The sequence below is a fragment of the Zalophus californianus genome, chromosome 16 (assembly GCF_009762305.2).
Source record: "Zalophus californianus isolate mZalCal1 chromosome 16, mZalCal1.pri.v2, whole genome shotgun sequence".
Classification (NCBI taxonomy): Eukaryota; Metazoa; Chordata; class Mammalia; order Carnivora; family Otariidae; genus Zalophus; species Zalophus californianus.
Genome location: NC_045610.1, coordinates 46578217 through 46599636, shown reverse-complemented (window position 1 = coordinate 46599636; position 21420 = coordinate 46578217). Strand labels below are relative to the sequence as shown.

At 50.2% G+C, this 21420-nt stretch overlaps 1 protein-coding gene across 4 annotated transcripts in view; it reads right to left on the bottom strand.

Annotated features, from left to right (window-relative positions):
* MRC2 (mannose receptor C type 2) overlaps nucleotides 1-17274 on the bottom strand; it is a 55200-nt gene extending 37926 nt beyond the window's left edge. For 2 of the 4 annotated variants that reach the window (XM_027567509.2, XM_027567510.2), the window contains exon 1: nucleotides 16997-17274. In XM_027567509.2, the coding sequence (XP_027423310.1) occupies nucleotides 16997-17123 (127 nt within the window). In that variant the 5' untranslated portion in view covers nucleotides 17124-17274. Of the gene's footprint in view, nucleotides 1-4622; nucleotides 4670-4901; nucleotides 5328-16996 lie in introns of those variants that run through there. The other 2 variants (XM_027567512.2, XM_027567511.2) reach the window with 2 other exon arrangements.
* Between the last annotated feature and the right edge of the window lie 4146 nt (nucleotides 17275-21420).

The following is a 21420-nucleotide window of genomic DNA, read 5'->3' as shown; positions in this document are numbered from 1 at the left end:
AGAACCATATAAAAAAAGTACTGCTCCCACAGCCATCACTCTCTGATATTAACTGAAAGTCATGGCGTGGTTAAGAGATCTCAGGTTCTAGGTACAAGGCTGGCTTTGAATTTCTGCTCTCAGACTAGTCATCTGACCTCTTCATCCCTCCGTGTTGTCATCTGTTCAGTGGAGAAATGGTTAGCGTGTGCCCGGAGCCATGCTGGGTGCTGCCCACCAGGGAGTTGGCAGGACTGGTTGAGACCACGGATGGAAAGACCTCACCGGCCTGCCCAGCAAAAACTGAGCTCGTGGTAGTAGTAGCAACCTATATAATAGTAGGAGGGCAACTTTCCTGGAGGAGAATTTGGCAACGTATGTCAAAAGCTTTCAGGGGCGCCTGGGTGGCTCAGTCAGTTAAGCAGTTAAATGTCTGCCTTCGGCTCAGGTCATGATCTCACGGTCCTGGAATCAAGTCCCGTGTCAGGCTCCCTGCTCAGTGGGGAGCCTACCTCTCCCTCTCCCTCTGCCGCTCCCCCTGCTTGGGCTCTCTCGTTTGTGAGCACTCTCTCTCTCTCATAAATAAAATCTTAAAAAACAAACAAAAACTGGGCGCCTGGGTGGCTCAGTTGGTTAAGCGACTGCCTTCGGCTCAGGTCATGATCCTGGAGTCCCGGGATCGAGTCCCACACCGGGCTCCCTGCTCAGCAGGAAGTCTGCTTCTCCCTCTGACCCTCTTCCCTCTCGTGCTCTCTGTCTCTCATTCTCTCTCTCTCAAATAAATAAATAAAATCTTTAAAAAAAAATAAATAAAAGCTTATCTTTAAAAAACAAAAACAAAAACAAAAACTTTCAAAAGAACAAATGCTTTGACCCCAGAACTCACTTCATAGGAATTTAACTTAAGGAAATAATTAGGAATCTGGGGAGCCTGGGTGGCTCAGTCGGTTGAGCATCTGCCTTCGGCTCGGGTCATGATCCCAGGGTCCTGGGATTGAGCCCCGCATCGGGCTCCCTGCTCGGCGGGAAGTCTGCTTCTCCCTCTCCGACTCCCCGTTTGTGTTCCCTCTCTCACTGTGTCTCTCTCTGTCAAATAAATAAATAAAATCTTAAAAAAAAAAAGGAAATAATTAGGAATCTATGCAAAGATTTAACCACACAGCGTTATTTGCAACAGCAATGATTGGAGGGAATGTCCAACAACATGGTGCTGACTGAGTAACCCAAAATACCCTCATGCAATGGAACACTATGCAGACAATAGAAATACATTTTTAAAAGAGTATTTAGACATGGATAGAGGTTCACATTTTAATTAAACCAAAACCTAATGTGGGGCGCCTGGCTGGCTCAGTCAGAAGAACATGTGACTCTTGATCTCAGGGTCGTTAGTTCAAACCTCACATTGGGTGTAGAGATTACATAAATGTTTTTTTAAAAAACCCGAATGTATAATATGACCTCATTTCTATTTTCTTTTAAATCAAGTTAAGTCTGGAACAACATTTTTGCTTTCTTGTTCTTAAACTTGAGTGTCCAAGTTGCCTGAGGAGCCATGCAAGTGCCCAGGCCCAGCAACAGACCTACTGAATTAGAACCTCAGGGCAAAGGAGTATCTGGATTGTAAATGAGATTCCCAGGCACACCAGAGTTCTGGAACCACTGTATACACTAAGTGTCAACAGTGCTTATCACTGACTTATGGGATAGCTGGTGATTGTTTTTTTCTCTTTTATGCATTTTCCACAATGAACATATTTGCTAATTTAAAAAAGATAGAGGGCACCTGGGTGGCTCAGTCAGCTAAGTGTCTGCCTTTGGCTCAGGTCACGATCCCAGGGTCCTGGGATAGAGTCCCACATCAGGCTCCCTGCTCAGTGGGGAATCTGCTTCTCCCTCTACCCCTCCCCCCTGCTCATGATCTCTCTCACGATCTCTCTCAAATAAATAAAATCTTTTAAAAATAAATAAATAAAAAAGATAGTGTGTGTGTGTCTGTCTGTCCTTTGTTTCAAACTTAACCCGAAGTGACCTCAACTTACATGTGCAGTGTTCTACACTAAATGCAGCCCATCTAGAAAGGGAGATGAAAGGAATGAACCAGAAGAGATGCTCCTTGAGAGAGTCTATAGATGGGAGAGACTGCACACCTAGTCATGTGCCAAGGAGCAGAGACCCCTAACAACAAAGAAGCTGGGTGAGCCCAGAGGCATTAAATTGATGCCAATGAAGCCACCTTCCCACCCTGCGTCAGGATTCCCAACAGTTTGCAAGTCCAATGTGCTAAGATGCATACAGGGGTATCTATAACAGTGAAATGAGAAATGACCCAAATGTTGTCCACCAGGGGATAAGTTATGGTACATCCATACAATGGAATCCTACCCAACCAATAGAAATGTTGGGTGGAAACACCCTGATGATGTATTGGCACATGAAAGCATGTTCCAAAACAATATGAAAACATTTATGTCAAGTTTCATAAAGGAAGAGGGAGAGGGAGGAGAGGCGATTTGAAGTTTTGATTTTTTGTTTATTTATTTGAGAGAGAGAGAGAGAACTCATGCCAGCAGGGGGAGGAGCAGAGGGAGAGGGACAAGCAGACTCCGAGCTGAGCGCAGAGCCCCATGCAGGGCTTAATCTCACAACTCTGAGGTTATGACCCCTAGCCGAAACCAAGAGTCAGACCGTCAACCAACTGAACCACCCAGACACCTCTGAGGAGGGGAAATTTGGAAGGATATTCTCCAAAATGTTAACAGTGGTTTCCTTAGTGATGAGATTTCAAGTAATTTTTTTTTTGGTAACTTTTCCTATTATTTGATTGTGTGCTATAAATAACTGCAAGGTTTTACAATCATGAAAATGTATTTTTTAAAGTAATCTCTATGCCCAATGTGGGGCTCGAACTCATGACCTGGAGATCAATAGTCGCCTGCTCTGCCGACTCAGTCAGCCAGGCTCCCTGAAAACGTATTCTTATCTTGAAAAAATACATGTGGAACCTTGTCTTTTTTGCAGCCTCATTTACGTTCACTAACTGAAGCTTCGCACAAGTTTATTTATTTTTAAGTATTTTATTTATTTGATAGAGAGACACAGCGAGAGAGGGAACACAAGCAGGGGGAGTGGGAGAGGGAGAAGCAAGCTTCCTTTCGGAGCAGGGAGCCCGATGTGGGCCTCGATCCCAGGACTCCGGGATCACGATCTGAGCAGAGGCGAAGGCAGACGCGTAATGACTGAGCCACGCAGGCGCCCCTTCCCACAAGTTTAGACGTGCTGCTGAGGGGCTAGGGAACGAAGGAGGGTTAGTCAAACAGAAAAGATGGGGGGACCTCAAAGTGGTCATCATGAGCCTTCCTATGAAGGGAAGAACCCAATCTGACCCCAAAAGGCTTTCTATACCTTACTAAAAGACCAAGTGTGTGGAGAGTGGGAAGATTAAAGAGACATTTCCCAAATTAAAAAAATTTTTTAAAGATTTTTTAAGTAATCTCTACATCCAACCTGAGGCTCAGACTCACAACCCTGAGATCAAGAGTCACATGCTCCACCTACCGAGCCAGCCAGGTGTCCCCAAATCAAAATTTTAACTGAAAAACAAACGGGAAGATATTTGTAACAAATATGGCAAAAAGCTTGCATCAATCAATAAGAAAAATATAGAGAGACCCCGATAATTTTAAACCACTAAGATCTGAAGAGATAAGATGATCAAGGATATGAACACAGTTCACACACACACAAAAAAAATCCATGTCTAATTAGGCTATGGAACATCTTAAAAGCACTTGGAACACTTAGTAATGTTCTTATTTGCTGGATCTGAGCCCTGGTTACATGGGTGTGTTCAGTTTGTGAAAACTCATTGAACTGAACATTCCTATGTTTATTTTCCTGTACTTATACTTAAATTAAATTAAAAATTTTATGGGTGCCTGGGTGGCTCAGTTGGTTGGGCATCTGCCTTTGGCTCTGGTCATGATCCCAGGACCCTGGGATGGAATCCCGCATCAGGCTCCTTGCACAGCAGGGAGTCTGCTTCTCCCTCTCCCCCTATCATTCTCCCTCTGTACTCTCTCACTTTCTCAAATAAATAAATAAAATCTTTTTTTTTTTTTAAGATTTTATTTACTTATTTGACAGAGAGAGACAGCGAGAGCAGGAACACAAGCAGGGGGTTCGGGGCGCCTGGGTGGCTCAGTCGTTAAGCGTCTGCCTTCGGCTCAGGTCATGGTCCCAGGGTCCTGGGATCGAGCCCCGCATCGGGCTCCCTGCTCCACCGGAAGCCCGCTTCTCCCTCTCCCACTCCCCCTGCTTGTGTTCCTGCTCTTGCTGTGTCTCTGTCTGTCAAATATATGAATAAAATCTTTAAAAAAAAAAAGAATTAAAAAATTTAAAAACAAGGGCTTGATAAACACAAGATTCAGGACAGAGATTGGGTTGGTGGGAAGGAGGAGGAAGACAGAGGAGAGGCACACAGCTAGACAGAATAACTGGACTGTTCTGTCTTCGATTAGGTGGTGGGTTCACAAATGTTCATTATATTTTCATCAATACTTATTTATTTATAAAACAAAAGAAGACCATACCATGGAGGGAACCAAACAGGCCCGCATTGCATCCCTGGCTTTGCCACTCACCATCTATGTAATCCTGGCTCTAAGTTTCTCTGGCTCAATTTCCTTATCTGTGAAAAGGAGGAATGGGAGGCTTAAAATAGAGTATTCGTGGAATTGTCCAACACTGACTCTGACAGACTTCATGCGCTTAGTAAATATTAGTGTGGTCTCCAACTGTTGCAGTTATATAGAAACATTTTAAAAAGCAGAGAAAGTTTTAAAAAGCAGAAACCCTTCCCAGAGCCTGTCCCCTAGTTGAGGCGCCTTTCTGATTTGCTCTCCAGTCTGGGACATACGTACTGCTGCTGGGTGCTTACAGAATTCTGTGTCCTGCTCTTCAGTAAGTTCTCTCTCCCCTGCCCCTTCTGTAAACACTCGACGGCTAAGTGCAAGGGGAAGAGGCGCAGGCTCGCGACTGGAGGGCTGCTGACGAGAAGAGCGACGAGACGGGTCCCTACGGCCGCACCGCTACCCTGCTGGGGCGGAGGGAACCTGCCCGCGTCCTCGGAGAACCAGCCCTGAGGCCGAGCCTCCCCCGCCTGCCAGGCCTCTCCGCCCGCAAAGCGCGAAGGCCCGACTCCAAACCATCGCTTCAAAAAAAGACGGGAGGGGCGAGCGAGCAGCGGCGGGGGAGAACTGCAGCCAGGGTCTCAGCCCCCAGGGCCGCGCACGCCGCTCCCCAGCTTCCCTCCCGCCTGGCACAGCCGGGCAGTCTCCGCCCGGCGAACCGCAGCCCCACAGAACAACGCCGCCGCCGGGCCGCCGGGAAAGGACCGCCCCCCCGGGAGCCTCTGATTGGCTCCATCGAGTCACGTGCGGCGGGCTCGGACCAGTTACGTGACGGGAGTCGGGGCGGGAGGGGGGGAAAGTGCTGCTGGCGTCACGTGGTTAGGCGAGGAGAAAGTTGCCCAGTCTTTCCATCGCCGAAAATGCAACCGTGTTCAAAGAAAAAAAGGCCTTATCTATAATCACCCGTTAGATATTATATAACACAATGTAGTACAGTAGAATATGACCTATAACTTGTTAAATTTTGATGTAACTTTTCTAACAATGTTGTCTATATAATCAAAATACATGTTCATGTATATGTATATAAATATACGTATATGATGTATACGTGTACATATTATATATGCAGATACATCACACATCTATACACACGTTTTTGAATCTTGTTCTTGTACTTAATATTTCAGCAAAAGGATTTTTCTGTCTCCAAAAACTTTTGTAAAAACCATTTTAATGGCTGTATGATATTCCATGCGGCGATATACCACATTTCATTTATTCATTATTAATAGCCTTCAATTTATAAAGAGATTTCCATAATGATAAATAATGTTATATTAAACATGTTGTTACATCAATCTTTGTTGGCACTGTTGTCAGGGGTGAAAATGGTACCTTGTTTGTTTGATTGCTAGTAATTTTAAACATGTTCTATAGACTTGTTAGACATTGCTACTTGTCTTCTTTGTGAACTCTGCTCGCAGGCTTTGGGGTCTTACCTATTCTGATTTTAGATGCCTGAAAATGTGTTTTTCCTCATTGGCTTATATGAGCTTCTTGCCATATACATTAAGATCTCTCTTCTCTGGTCATTGTTCTTTTTAAATTCTATTTAAAGGGTCTATTTAAGACCCTTTCTGATCACAACTTCTCTCGCTAATGGTAATCACTCTCCTAATTTCGAACAGCATAGATCAGTTTTGCCTCTTATATTTTTTTAAATATTTTTTATTTTATTTATTTGAGAGAGAGAGAATGAGAGATAGAGAGCACGAGAGGGAAGAGGGCCAGAGGGAGAAGCAGACTTCCCGCTGAGCAGGGAGCCCGATGCGGGACTCGATCCCCAGACTCCAGGATCATGACCTGAGCCGAAAGCAGTCGCTTAACCAACTGAGCCACCCAGGCACCCTCTTTCTTATATTTTATATTGATGGGATAATATGGCATGAGCTCCCTTGCATCTGGCTCAGTGTTTGTGAGCTTCATCCACACTGTTGCATGTAGTTGTGGATTGTTCATTCTCATTCATGGCTCGAAAGATTTTATTTTTATTTAATTATTTGAGAGAGAGAGAGAGACTTTGCACACATGAGTGGGGGGAGGGGCAGAGGGAGAGGAAGAAGCAGACTCCCTACTGAGCAGGGAGCGGGAGGTGGGGCTCCATCCTGGGACTCCAGGATCAAGGAGTCTGCTGAAGGCCGACATTTTAACTGACTGAGCCACCCAGGCGCCCCTCATTGCTCTATACTATTCACTTGTGTGGAGCTACCACAATTTATCCCTTCTACTATTGATGGGCATTTGGGTAGTTTTCGGTTGGGGCTAGATTTCAGTTTGGGGTCGTTAGGAATAATGCTGCTGTGAACAACTCTGCTTTTTAGGTGTTCCTTTCCTTGGTTTACTTGAAATTCCTTAGATTATCTACTAAATACAAAGGGGATAAAGGTATCTTTCATCTTTTTAGTGGAGAGATCTGGTAAACAACCTGAACCAAGTGACCAAGTTAGCATTACCAATAGGGGAACAAACCTACTTAATGTGATACAGTGGAGAGGACATGGCATCACCCATGTACGTTTCTTTCCAAAAACGTTTAACATGAATGTATCGAGTGAACATCAGACAAATATAGACTGTGGACATTCTACAAAACAACTGGCCTGAAGTCATCAAAAATGCAATGCTGTAAAAGACAAAAAGACCAAGTAACTATTGTAAAATAAAGGAGATTGAAAAGACAGGCCACTGAATTGGATCCTGGACCTTAAAAAAACAAAAACAAAACAAAAAAACAGCGGAAAAGGGGTATTATTGGGACAACTAGAGAAATCCAAACATGGACTGCAGATTAGAAAAAGAATTGTATGCTATATTTCTTGAATGTCATTATGGTACTATGGTTATAAAGGAGAATGTCTTTATTTTTAGTTGATACATGATGAAGTATTTAGGTGTGAAATGTCACTCAAAGTTTCACCAGACAGAAACACACACACACACACACACACACACACAGTGAGGTGAAGCAAATGTGGCAAAATGTTAACAGGTGGTGCCTCTAGGTAAGAGTATTTGAGTGCTCACTATTTTTTCAGCTTTTCCAATGGTTTGATAAAGAGTATGATACCAAAGTAGTACTCTGGGATTTCCCCCCCCCCACTCAATATTATATCTCTAAGATTCACCCATGATAATACATGGAGCTGAGGTTCACTAGTTTCACTGCTGCATTATATTTCATTGTGGGTCTCTACCCTGTAATTTCTCTCTATATTTCTTTCTTTTTTTTTTAAGATTTACTTATTTATTTTAGAGAGAGGGAGAATACATTGGGGGAGGGGCAGAGGGAGAGAATCTCAAGCCGACTCAGAGCCCAACGCAGGGCTAGATCTGACCATCCTGAGATCACGACCTGAGCCAAAATCGAAAGTCGGACGCTCAACCAACTGAGCCACCCAGGTGCCCCATCCATATAAACAGTGCTTCCAGGCTCTTTCTAAACCACCATTGCTCTTATATCCTCAGAGCCTTCAGAAGTTAGGTTAAGCATCTCTGGGGTTATACCGGAAAATCCTTCCTCAGGGACCAACACTGACTACAAGGCTGTTTCCAGTTGAATTCCTACTTGCCCAGGCTGGTCTCACTCAGGGCTATTCTCTCTCCTCTCAGACAGGTTCCCGATCCCATGAGAGGTCTATGGCTCCCATCCTTTTTTTTTTTTTTTTAAGATTTATTTATTTTAGAGAGAGAGAGAGTGAGGGGGCGGAGAGGCAGAGGGTTTTTTTTTTTTAAGATTTTATTTATTTGTTAGAGAGAGAGAGAGAGTGAGTACACAAGCACAAGCAGGGGGGAGGAGCAGAGGGAGAAGCAGACTCCCCACTGAGCAGGGAGCCTGATGCGGGACTCAATTCCAGGACCCCAGGATCATGACCTGAGCCGAAGGCAGACGCTTAAGCCACTGAGCCACCCAGGCGCCCCTCCCATCTTTCTTTTAATGAACTTAAAAATTGCACCTAAAATGGAATCAGTGAACATTTGACTCTATTTATGCTGCTCCATATTTGGGCGGAATTACTTTCCAAACACAAGCTTCGGGAAGGCAGAAACCATGTTCACCATGGCATCCTCAGCACCAAATACTATACTATGCCTGGCATACTTTAGTGCTCGGGAAAACAGAACCAAAACAGTTAAATGAATGAATGAAAAGATGAATGTCTGTGTCAGGCATGCCTCTCCACTTGTTACTGGTGTGTGTATATTATTTTGTAAGATTGCCTCGTGGTCATGAGAATTTGCCTAGTTAGACTTATTTCTGTGTACTGACATTAGCTGTATATTTGTTGTGTAGAGCTACATAAATTGTCCGTCGTGTTAAGATACCTTAGTTTGCTTAGCCATAATCTTATCTGGCATTTAAATGGTTTCCAGCTTGTTTTGCTACTATAAATAGCACTACTATGAGCATTTTTTTCTCCTTGGGATTAATGCTTATAAATTCCCCAAAATGGAATTACGAGGTCAAAGGATATGAAGTCTTAGTTTCTTACATATTGTCTGAAAGACTGAATCCTGAAAAACCGAACCAATTTATAATTTAGAGTGCGCTAGTTATACATATTGGTTTCTCCATAGCTCTGCCAAGATTGGGTGTTCTGGTTTTGCTAGTTTAATTACATATTTAAAGAAAGTTAATTTCTTTAATGTCTCGTGATCTTGGCACTTTCCACATGACAACTTGTCATCTGAAGTTCCTCCACTGTGATCAGCTACGAATTGAAATTAAATTTTTAATTGTAATCCAGTTGTCCAGTGACATTTAAAAGTAAAGATTCTTTTCCCTATTAGTGTGTTGTTCTTGGTTTTGTCTTGCATTAAGTTCTTATAATGAGTTTAAATCTACGTCTGGAATTTATTCCAGTTCATTGGACTTTTTTCCTGTTTATTTTAATTCAGTGGCGTATGTTTTTCATGATAGTGACATCATCTAAAACTCTGGAAGGATAACTCTCCTTATTGCCTTTCTACTACAAAAAAAATTTGCATCATAAGAAAAAAACTCTGTAGCCACATGAGGTGATGGATGTTAACTGAACTTAGTGGGGCAATCATTTCCAATGTATATGTATTTCAAATCATTATGCCGTATATCTTGAACTAATACAATGTTATATGTCAATTATACCGCAATAAAACTGGGAGGGAGGGGCGCTCTTTAGCACTTGTTTGCTCTTTCTTTCTTTCCTCTTTTGTGTTTCCATAAGTACTTACTAATACCACTGTGTCCAAGGTGCTGTGCTGGGCCAGTGCAGGGCTGTAAATGCCTGTCCTGGAGTCTAGGAAGAGAGGAAGTGGCTGCACCTGGCAGGTGGCCGTGACGACAGGAGCTCTGGAAAGCAAGGCTTCTTCCAGCTGAGGGCAACTGGAAGGGCTCAGGTCTGAGCTGGGACTTGGACCTGTGGGACCAGGTCCTCCCGGCCCGGAGAAAAGCATGAGCAGAGGCTTTGCTGGGCCGAACCTGAACTCAGAAGGCCTTGAGTTCCCAATTCTGGAAGTTCAGACTTTGTTCTGGGGAGGATGAAAGTTGACTTTTAGGAGCTAATGGGGCGGCAATGCTGGCTCTGGACTGAGGATGGAGGGGAAGACAGGAGGCAGGGACCACACACACAAAATGAGCAACAAAGGCCAGAGGAAGAGAGAATTTTCAAAAAAGTGTCCATCCTTAGGAAAGCGGATGTGCGTACAGCCTTACAATGGGATCCTGAGCGCTATTAAGGATGCAGCAGCTCTATAGCCTGTCATGGAAAGATATGCAGGAATATTATAAAATAAAAATTATCTGGGGGCGCCTCGGTGGCTCAGTCAGTTAAGCGTCTGCCTTCGGTTCAGATCGTGATCCCAGGGTCCTGGGATCGAGCCCCACATCGGGCTCCCTGCTCCGCGGGGAGCCTGCTTCTCCCTCTGCCTCTGCTCCCCAGCCCCCATGCTCGCTCGCTCTCTCAAGTAAATAAAATCTTAAAAAAAATAAAATAAAAATTATTTTATCACATTATACAGTATAAAATGGGGTCCCCTCTGTATAAAAGGAGTATTTGTGTGTGTGTGTGTGTGTGTGTGTGTGTGTGTGTGTGTGTGCGCGCGCGCGCGCACATATTATAAAAAACAGGAGATGACGCCATGCATAACTGACAGGGGTTACTACAAGCCGTGGGCTGAGGGGAGGGAGGACCTCAAACTGTTTACACTTTACTTCTGTATGGTCTGTTTTCCGCTGAGCAAGCGTTCTTCACACTGAAGTTAGCAACAGCACCTGCCATGCTGCAAGGTGAGGCCTGAGGAGGGTCACTGAAATTAGTAATTAAGGAGCCTAGCTACCGTGACCAGGGGAAGGCAGCACCCCACAGTGACCAGTGGTCAGGGAGCGGCTCCAGTTTGCCTGGAACCGTCTGAGCTTTATACTGACAGTTCAGAGGCTAGGAAACTTCTCAGTTCCCCTGTGAAGGTCAGCTAGAGAAGCTTCACGATGAAGGGAAGTGAAGAGGGAGGGTGCGGAGTTGAGGGGTTTTAGGAGCAAGAACAGCGGAGGACAGGTTTTTATTTTTTCTTTAGGATTTAAATTGACGTTCAGAAAAAGGAAGAAGTATGGTTATTTTTAGGCACTTAGAGTTGTTAGCAAAGTGTCACCAAGATGTAATGGGGTTAGACCTGCTTCGATTAAAATAAAAAACAACAGGGATGCCTGGGTGGCTCAGTCGGTTAAGTGTCTGCCTTCGGCTGGGTCATGATCCCACAGTCCTGGGATCGAGTCCCACATCGGGCTCCTTGCTCAGCAGGGAGCCTGCTTCTCCCCCTGCCTGCCGCTTCCCCAGCTATGCTTTCTCTCCCTCACTCTCTGGCAAATAAATAAATTAAAATAAAATAAAATAAAACCTGGCTACAAAAAAATAAATAAATAAAAAACAACAAAACTGCTGTAGTTAGGATTTTGTATGTTGAGGACTGTTTTTTCACATTTAAGTCCCTTGAAATTCATGTTCTCTCTTCCTAATAATAATAAAAAATAGCAACGATTTAATATTATTTGCTAAAAAATGACTCTGTACCAGACATGCATCTTATACACATATTATCTCATTTTTGTGTAATTCTTACAATATCCCTAAGGAGGGGGTATTGTTTTATTCTTCCCATTTTACAAATGAAGAAACTTGAGTCTCTGCCGGAGGTCACACAGCTGGTGAGTGGCATTACCTCAGTCCTGATTTACATTTCTGGAGGACAGAGGGGAGGCGGGAACATTCCTGGCCACACCACGCTCCTGCCTCAGTCTACACTGGGGAGCACCACATCCACTTCCCTTTCCAAACGCTCGCAGAGGATGCCAGTTGAAAGGATGGGAATCTGGCTTATTGTTTTTGCCTATAGGAAGGTGCTTGTCCAAGTTCAGGACAAAAGCTTGTCACTGTCCTCCTAGAGGTGATCCCAGAGAGAGAGAGAGAGAGAAGGCCCCTCCTCCAGGCTGGGGTTTATCCCTAAAAGCAGCATCTGGGTATCTGTCTCCCCTTAGCTCAGGTGAGCCCAAGGCAGTGACGGAGAGTCCTCTGCGTCCTTCTCAGGATCCTGAGTCTTGGAAGGAGGGGCAGCAACGGCCACGGAGGAAAAAAGGAAGGGCATCCCAGGGAAAGGAAATTGTGTGCAAAGGCCTGGGCTGGGGGGCGGGCAGGGAAGTTTCAGGGGAGATGGGGCAGAGCATGCTAAAGGAGGACCGGAGGAAGGAGTGGGGACCAGGGGAACTGGAAAGAACCTAAGATTTCAAAGCCATCATCTAGCAACAGAACCAGAGGAACCAAGGGGGGGGGGGTGGGTAGGGGAGGGCTGAGGTGAAGCTGAGAGCGCGGGTCCTGCCAAGCAGGATGGGAGGGGTCTCTGCACAGTCAAGGGGTGAGAAGAGGGCAGGGAAGGGCAGGAAAGGAACTAACCCCCGGAGTTCCCAATCAGGCCCCACATGTGACGTTTGGGGGCCAACCCCAACTATCCTCTAAGTGACTGGAGCTAGCTGGCTGATGCTGGCAGGTCCCTGGGGTCACAGATGCCATGATGCGGCCTTCATCCAGTCTGCCTGTTTACGGACACCACACCTAGCTGAGGAATAACGGGGATCGGGAGTGCCCAGGGTGAGATCCAAGAGCTGCATCACCACTGCCATGGCCCACCCCACCCAGATTTATAGGATCCAGTCATGGGAAGTGGTCCCTCCCATCTCACGAAGGACCGAACAGGAAGGGACACTTCCTGTCAGCAATGCCCAGGCCCTCCTCTGAGTCCAGGGACCACCCCCTACTGGAGGTGTAGGCAGGCGGTGGGCTCAGAAGAACAGGCCACCGTCATCCCTGCTGTCAGTGCGGGGCAGGCTCATCACACCAAATGAATGAACCTAAGAATCCCTGCCTTTTGGGAAGCTGGGGGGCGGAGCCGGGGCTGGCTCCTCCTCCACCCTTCAGTCACCAGCTTATGGATGCCCCGTCAGAGGGGGCACCTCAGATATCCTGAGGACGCTGAACAAGGCTCGATTCCTGCGTCCTGGGCCCATTGGGACTGGGGCAGAGACAAGCACCTTGACAGCCAGGGTTTAAGCTGAGGGAGGGCTGCCCACTCTACCCTCTTCCTAGGGTTCCTTTGAGGAGGCCACATGGAGAGGATGTTCTAGAGGGCTTAGAGCTACTGGAGAAAAATCCATCAGGCGGGATTTTCCAGCCTTTCCAAACACATCCCCTCGCACTGTTGAAGTCACAGAGACACAGCATGGTCTGGTACTGAAGGGTTTGGGCTCGGTAGCCGCCCCTGAGTTCAAATCTTGCTTTTACTACCTTCTAGTGGTATGGCAGTGTGGCCTTGAGTAAGTGACTTGATGTCTCGCATCTGCTGAGTGCCAGTGTGTAAAATGGGTGGTAAGGCCCTCCTCCCAGGGTTGTGAGATACAAGAGCTGTTGCCGTGGAGCACTCGGCCCCGGGGCCTGGCACAGGAATAATGGTGGCCATTGCTGTTACCACTTCATCCCTCCGCAGGGGGGCAACAGGGCTTAAATGAGTGGTGAACCCACACGAATCCTCTTCTGAGACTTTCATGGTATTTCTGAAATCATCTCATCGGCCCAAATCACTGTACCATTCAAGCATCAGAAAGGCAAGATGTCTCTCATGCGAACAGATGGGGAAGAAGACCCGGGCTTCCTCTTCCCCGCCTGCACCCTCACCTTGTCCAGGGGAATGTGGGGGGAGGCCAGGCTCCCAGCGCCAACCACAGCTCAGCCAGCCACCACCCTGGCCCTGGCAGCCCACAGAAGACAGGAGGGTTGGAGCAAGGAAGACTGGGTTTTGGGGGTGGGGAAAGTAAGAAGCTCTGAACTCCATGACTCACCAGGGGCTGGGCCGGAAGTGCAGGCAATGTGTCTGGCTGACTGGCAGGGGTAGCAAGTACCGGCTGCCTTTCAAAAGGAACGCCTCCCTCCCTCCCTGTCCTCTAGATAGCAGGATCTGTCCCCACAGGAAGATCTCCCAAGGTTTTTTTGCTCCTCAACCTGGATACCTGATCCCTCTGGGGCTCCCAGCAACCCTCCTTCCAATCTGCCCCTCAGTCATCTGTCCAGTAACCCCAAGGGTTCCCCACCACCAGCCAGCGAGTGGCTCCCCCATTTTGGCCTCCCAGGCACTTGGCCGGCTTCCCCTTTCACTCGAGCTTCTCCTCCGTCCCACTCAAGAATTCTCCACCCCAGGGGCGCCTGGGTGGCTCAGTCGTTAAGCGTCTGCCTTCGGCTCAGGTCATGATCCCAGGGTCCTGGGATCGAGCCCTGCATCGGGCTCCCTGCTCGGCGGGAAGCCTGCTTCTCCCTCTCCCACTCCCCCTGCTTGTGTTCCTTCTCTCGCTGTGTCTCTCTCTGTCAAATAAATAAATAAAATCTTAAAAAAAAAAAAAAAAAAGAATTCTCCACCCCAGCCCAGCAAGCTTCCACATCATTCCCAGACAGCCTAGTCCACCTCCCGGGTCTCCCTCTCTGCTCCCATCCCTGCCTCTGCAAAGCCTGGTCACACCCAGCCTCCCTCCAGGGAGCCCTAGCGACCCTTTGCCCCCCACACACTTTCTCCTGCCTCCAACACAAGTTTCGTTTCTCTAAGGATGTGGGTTACACTTCTACCCTCCCCAAGTACTTGGTTCAGCCTTGAGCACCAACGCGGCAATTAACAAAGACGTCTTCCAGCCACACTTTGTGGGTACCCTACGGAGGTGGAGAAGAGATGGATGCTGCCATCACACACAAACAAGGCGCGGCCAACCTGCTGCCTCCCCGCCCCCAAGGGGTGCCGTGGCGCCTCCTACTCTCATCCCACTGGGATCCCCTGCTGGTGGTCAGAGAGCCACCTGCAGACACCCCGGGCCCCGGGGTTAGTTCTGCCCCAGCAGCGCTGGCCTGCCAAGCCCAACCCATCTCCCCACGAGCGTTTCCCGGACTGTTGAGATCCAGTAAACTGTTCCCGGGACTACCAAATTCATCAGGTACAGGCGCATCAAGAAAGGAATTAGGCCTTGAGGAGGAGCATTCAGGGCAGAGGGGACAATGATGTGCAGGGACTGCACTCGTAGCAAACTTCTCACTCACGTTACTCAACAGCTGCTGTGGGGACCCATTCTCCCACCGCCATACCCCTAGCTTCCTCCCTGCCCATACCTAAGCTTCTGATGGGGGTGATCAAAGCAATACCACTGCGAAGGGGCCCCCTCCGAGGCTGTGGGGGCTACAAGTCCTGAGACGCAGCCCCAGGGGGAAGCCAGGAGAGGGGGGAACCAGAAGGTAGAGGAGACACTCCAGGCGTCGTCCCGGATGGGGCCCCTCACCACGCATTTCCAGCTCCCTCTGTCAAAAGCTCCATGGGGGAAAGGGCCGAGTCAGCACTCTGGCCACGACTCTCCCAGGGCCTGGCCTGGCTTTAAAATGTGCTCTGGGGCTCTTGGAATGGCCATCCTCCTCCAGCCCTCCCGCCCTGCCTGTCTGCTGAGTTCCTTCACAGAGAAGACACAGAAAAAGGGCCGGGAGGCAGGGGGACAGCCGGTGTGCCTCGACTTGCGGTGGGTAGGGCGATGCTGCCTGGTTTGTGTCTAACATTCAACTCCAGGTGGGTCTGGAATTCAGCGGGGGAGAGCGCCTACTTGATGTGAATATGGTCCCTCCAGACCCCACCACTCCCATCCGCACAATCGGGCAAATACGTGTCTTGGTCCTCGACGTCACGCCGGGCGGGCCAAGTGAGTGGGCATCGGCCATGGCTAGAGAGCCCAGACCCTCCAGGGGGCTGTTTGGGTTTTGCTCAAAACTGCAAACACTGCACTGACTGTCCCCTTTCACTCACCCCCGTCCCCAAATTAAACACCCAGCAAGACAAAGCTGGCTGGGCCCAGCACTGGGACTGTAATAACTACACTCCATGGCAGTCCCAGCTTCGACTCCTGCAACACACACCCCCCCTCCGGAAGTGGATCTTTCCCTTTAGCTCTCAGATTCTTGCTGAGGGGTCTGTCTGTCCCCACAAGTCCCTGTCACCCTCTGAAAGAGCAGAAAGAGAAGGCACAACTTCGGTTTTTTGTTTTGTTGGTTGGATTTTTGCATCTTTAGCAGCTCTTTTGGGGTCCAAGGTCTGTCTACACTGGAGGGGTGCCAGTTTGGTCAGAGCCACCCACACAACACCACACACACACACAACACGGCGCCCAGCTTGTCGCTGCATCCTGGGGGCACGAAATTGCCCCACAGAGCTCCCTTCAAACAGCGCGGCTGCCACATGCCACAAGCTGTCCTTGAAGGCCGAGTGTGGAAAATATAAACATCCCCGAGATGCCAGGAAAGGCAAACAAGCCCTGACGAATAATTCGAAAACAGTAATAACGCAGGGGTCCTGAGGCAAAGCAAGGAGACTGGCCTGGAGGGAGATCCCGGACGGACCCCTGGTTTCCCCGGACGCAGGTCTCTGGGCCCAGCGCAGCGCGGGCGCCGGGTGGTCCGGGGGCGGGGGCGGGGGTCCTCGCGGAGCCCGCCCTCTTCCTCCGAGACGGCTCGAGACCCCCGGGCTCCCCTCCCCCGCCGCCTGCCACATCTGGTTCCACTCAGGTCCTCCCCCACCTCCAGGCGCGCTCCTCCTCCCCTCTCCCCCCACCCCGCTTCCAGAAAAGCGGAGACGATCTTTAAAAACCCAGTCTCACACACACACGCACACGCACACGCACACGCGCTTCTGGAAAAAAAAAAGGAGGGAAAAGTCGAGAGCGGCCCGCTCCCCGGCGCGTCCTGCCCCCCGCCCGGCCCCCGAAGTTGGCCAAGTTGGCAGCGCCTTACCCGGGAGGGCGGCGGCGGCGGCGTCCCCAGGGGCGCCGGGGCGGCCGAGGTGCAGACCCCCGAGGAGCAGGACGCAGCGCAGCAGGTGACGAGGCCAGGGCGCGGGGGCCGGCCGGCGGGGCCCCATGTCCGCGGCGCGCCGCCGCGCTGGGGGACGCGGGGACAGAGGGTGCACGGGCGCGGCGCGCGGTGGCAGCGCGGGCGCGGGGCTCTGATGACCGCCCGCGAGGGGCTCGCGTCTTCCTCCGGTCGGGACGAAGTGATGCCTCCCGGGGAGAAGAGGGGAGGAGGAGGGAAGGAGGCTGGCCGGGCGGAGGGAGGGCGGAGGGAGGAGCACAGAACCCGGGAGGAGGGTTTGAGGGGCAGAGGGGAAGGGAAGCGGGCAGCGTGGGAGGGGTAGGGGAGGAGGCGCGGGCGGGCGCGGGGCCGCGGCCGAGGCCGCAGAGAGCGCCAAGGGGGGAAAGAAAGGGGAGGCGGAGAGGAGGATCTGCGGGGTCGAGGAGGACCCCGGCGTGCGCTCTTTCTCTCGCTCTCCGTCGCCCTCCCTCTCCCCACCTTCCCTGTCTTCTCAGTCCGGGCTTGAAGCCCCAGACGCTGCGTCACAACTCCCCGGCTGGCGCGGGCGGGGAAGCAACTGCAAAACTTTCCGCAAACTTCGGCGTGGCGGGACCTGGGTTGCGAGGCCCGGTGGGGCGGAGGCGCGCGGCCGACCCAGGCGGCCAGACTCGGGCCGCGGGCGCCCCCTGTATCCCGCCTTTCTGCGGACGTCTGCAGCCGGCGAGCATCCGCCACCTCCACGCCTAGGAGGACCCCTCCCCCGGTCTGTGGGGAGAGGGGCGGAGCCCAGGGCTCGGCCACCAGGGCGAAGATTGGGGGAGGGGGAGGTAAGGGCCCCTGCCATGTGCCGCGCGCAAACACTTGCACGTCTTGTTTTAGATTTGCGTGACCCCGGGGTCAGCGTCCCTGGCGCAAAGGGGTGCGGTGCTTTTGCTAGTTGGGGCTGTATCCAGAATCCAAGGGAAAAATCTGTGCACCGAACGTCCCAGCTGACAGACATCCTCACTCTCACCAGCAACCGTACTGCTGGCCGGTCGCGAAGAACCAAATGAAAATTTCTTAAAAGGGAAGACAGTCCACAGTTATTCCGTATTATGCAACAGGTCACCGCAGTGCAGAGCACTGGACTGCGAGTCAGGATGTTGGAATCTAGCCCCAGCACTACCTCTGAGTCCCTGAGCGGCTCTGGCAAAGTCGCTTGAGATCTCTAGGGTCAGAGTAAATACAAAGGAGATTCACGTTCTCCCACCACGAGTAATCAAATAAAAAACACTATGAAACGGTAATATAACTTTTATTGTTTCCTATGCTGTCCCCCTCGGTGTTATTTTTGGAAATAACAAACTCAATTTTTTTTCCTCCTTTGTAACTACCCTTGCCTTGGATAAATCTTTCCCCCATCTCTGCAATAAGGGTACAGGGGCCTGAGGGGCATCTGAGTGGCTCAGTTGTTAAGCGTCTGCCTTCGGCTCAGGTCACGATCCCAGGTTCCTGGGATCCAGCTCCGCATCGAGCCCAGCCCTGCGTCTAGCCCCGCATCGGAAGATGCAGGAGGTCTGCTTCTCCCTCTCCCACCTCCCCTGCTTGTGTTCCCTATCTCGCTGTGTCTGTCAAATAAATAAATAAAATCTTAAAAAAGGGGGGGGTACAGGGGCCTGGGATGCTCATTTAGCCCTATCTTTACTGGGCTGAGATTCTTGGGCGCTGCAGTGATCACCCACTGAAATCTCCTACAGTCCACCCCTGGAAAAGATCCCTACTATCCATACTTTGGCCCTAAAAAATGGTTAGAAGCCAGGCCAAGGAAGCCCCTGGCACTGCACAGCTGGCTCAGGCCAGTCTGACGGAACCAAGTCCGTTCTGGTGACTCACTGTGGCTTCATTGCCCTTTGGGACACATCTTGGTGTGGCATGTCTCAGGATCCCAGTGCTCTGCGGGGCGGGCTTGCATACCATTCTCTTGGCCTCTCCTTTCTCACAGTTCTGTTATCTACAGGGTTTGAGAACTGGCCAGCTTCACTAAGTGCTCTTTTGCCGTCTTGAGAGCCCAAATCACAGGATGATGCTTCTCAAAGTCATCTTATAGGCTTCCCTCTGCTCACTTATCTCTGGATGTGCTGGCCACCGTCCTCACCAAGGGGCCCCCTTTCCTCCGAAAGGGAACTCAGGCAAGATACCCAAGGAGCCCTCCAGGTTTCCGAAACAGGATTGGATCTCCCTTCCCCACCATTTCGTCCCACCAACAGGGCAGAAGCCAACTACCTGACATCACCAGTGAGTCACGTGGGTCCAGAGTCCACTACTGTGCGGTTTACACAGTACACACAGAGCCCCCAGTACACAGGAGGTGCTCTCATTTCTTCGTTCACCCACTCAGCAACCACTGATGGCTAGCCCTGTGCTAGCTGCTGGGGAAACCAAGATGAACACACACTCATATCCCTAGAAGAGTTTTTTTTTTTTTTTAATTATTTATTTATTTATTTGAGAGAGAATGAGAGATAGAGAACACGAGAGGAAAGAGGGTCAGAGGGAGCAGCAGACTCCCCGCTGAGCAGGGAGCCCGATGGGGGACTTGATCCTCGGACTCCAGGATCATGACCTGAGCCGAAGGCAGTCGCTTAACCAACTGAGCCACCCAGGCGCCCGCCCTAGAAGAGTTTTATGTAGTGGGGAAAATCTGACCCAATTTTGGCCATATTCCGATGGCCCCTCGGGCTGAGAAGCGCGAGTGCGTTGCACTCTCAGGGACAGATGTCTGTCCAAGTCTCTGAGGCCCTATTCTAGTCTCTGCTGAGCGTGAGACTTCCTGCTCCAGCGTGTCAGGGCCCACATCTGCGGCCCACCATCTGTCTTAGATCTTGAGTTCGCAGGGCAGAGAGCTGGGCCATGTCTGGGCCATTCTCCCTGGAGAATCCAATCATCCCCCAGTGCTTAAAGATCCTGCACACCAGCAGCTGTCAAGGGGACATGGTCCCAGCCTGCAGGAGTGGTGAGTGTACTGAAAGGGCTGGGGCTTTCGGAAGGACCCTTCACTAGCAACCAGGCCCTCATCTACTTCCACAGAGGGGCTAGTGTCCTCTGTGCCTACAGCTTCCTCACCATTCCTGTTAAAGCTCAGCTGAACAGCCATTACATTACTATGTGCCAGGCATTGGGCTAGGTGCCGGGAACTGGTACAATCTGTGACCTGGTCCGGGAGAGTTTTGCCAGGCTGGTAGCTGCTGTGGTAGAGTCGATACTGAGGAATGGCTCTCCTTCAGACCCTGTTAGCCAGCAAGAGGCACTGTGGGTTTGCTGAGTTCATCACAACCGGTTTAGGGCAACAATTCCTACCTTGTTCTGAGAATTAAATGTTACGTATAAAGGGATGGCACAGCCCCTGGATAAAAATGCTCAGGGACTGTTCATCCCCTCCCTGCTTCCCACCTTCCTTTGCCACTTGAACATCAGGGTGTCTCCCTTACTTCTTATCCCCCCAGCCTGCCTGCCCCTCTACTTGCCCAGTACCCGACTGTCCATGAGAGCTGCACACGTCAAGTTTGATCAGGACTGCAACACTGGGTGCTTTCCTTTGCCGGCGAGAATACAACCTTCCTCCCTGTCTGAACATCTCATATTAAATGATATACAAAATTGGTATTCTGGGGTGTAACCAATCCAGGTAGAAGCAGCTCAGTGCTTACTCAGGCCGGCTCATAAGTGCATGCCTATAAACGGCCAAGCATGGAGTGATGGGATGAGTCCAGGCCTGGGGGCTGCAGCTGGACTGGAATTCCCATTGTCATTTCTCACTACGTATCCCTGGAGCAAGTCACTTCCCTTCGGAGGCCTGGAGCCCCAGGGTGTGCACGTTTTGGTGTCATTACTCACTGTGCTTCAGGCTCCTCTTGCTTTAGTCTTCTCTTCCCCGATTCTGGGGCTCAGCAGACTCTGCAGCTGGAGGGTACCCGGGGTGGGGGAGGCTGTGGATACCCCCAGCAGGCCAGGCCTACAACGGAAACTTACGAAAGGAGAACACAAGAGAAGAATGCAACTGGATGGGCGTGGAGGATAGGAGGATAGGAAGGTGTGGTCAGTCCTGACCTAGAGAACGGGGTGTGAGCCCATAGGGGCATATGAGATTCTCCTCACCCTGAGCCTTTCCAAGCCAGGGGCCGACCTCTGTTCCCACCACCTCTCCCCTCTCCTTGGGTTCCGCCCGCAGCTCAAACTCTTGGGTCTCCACTCGGGCAATCCACCCTTTGAGTCCTTTAAGACAAGCTACCCGCTTGTCCGCAGCATGGAAGAGCTCAGAAGGGAATGGGCTGAAGAGGGAAGGAAGAAGGCAGGATGGGATTCAGACAGACCCAAGGTTCAAGGTCTGG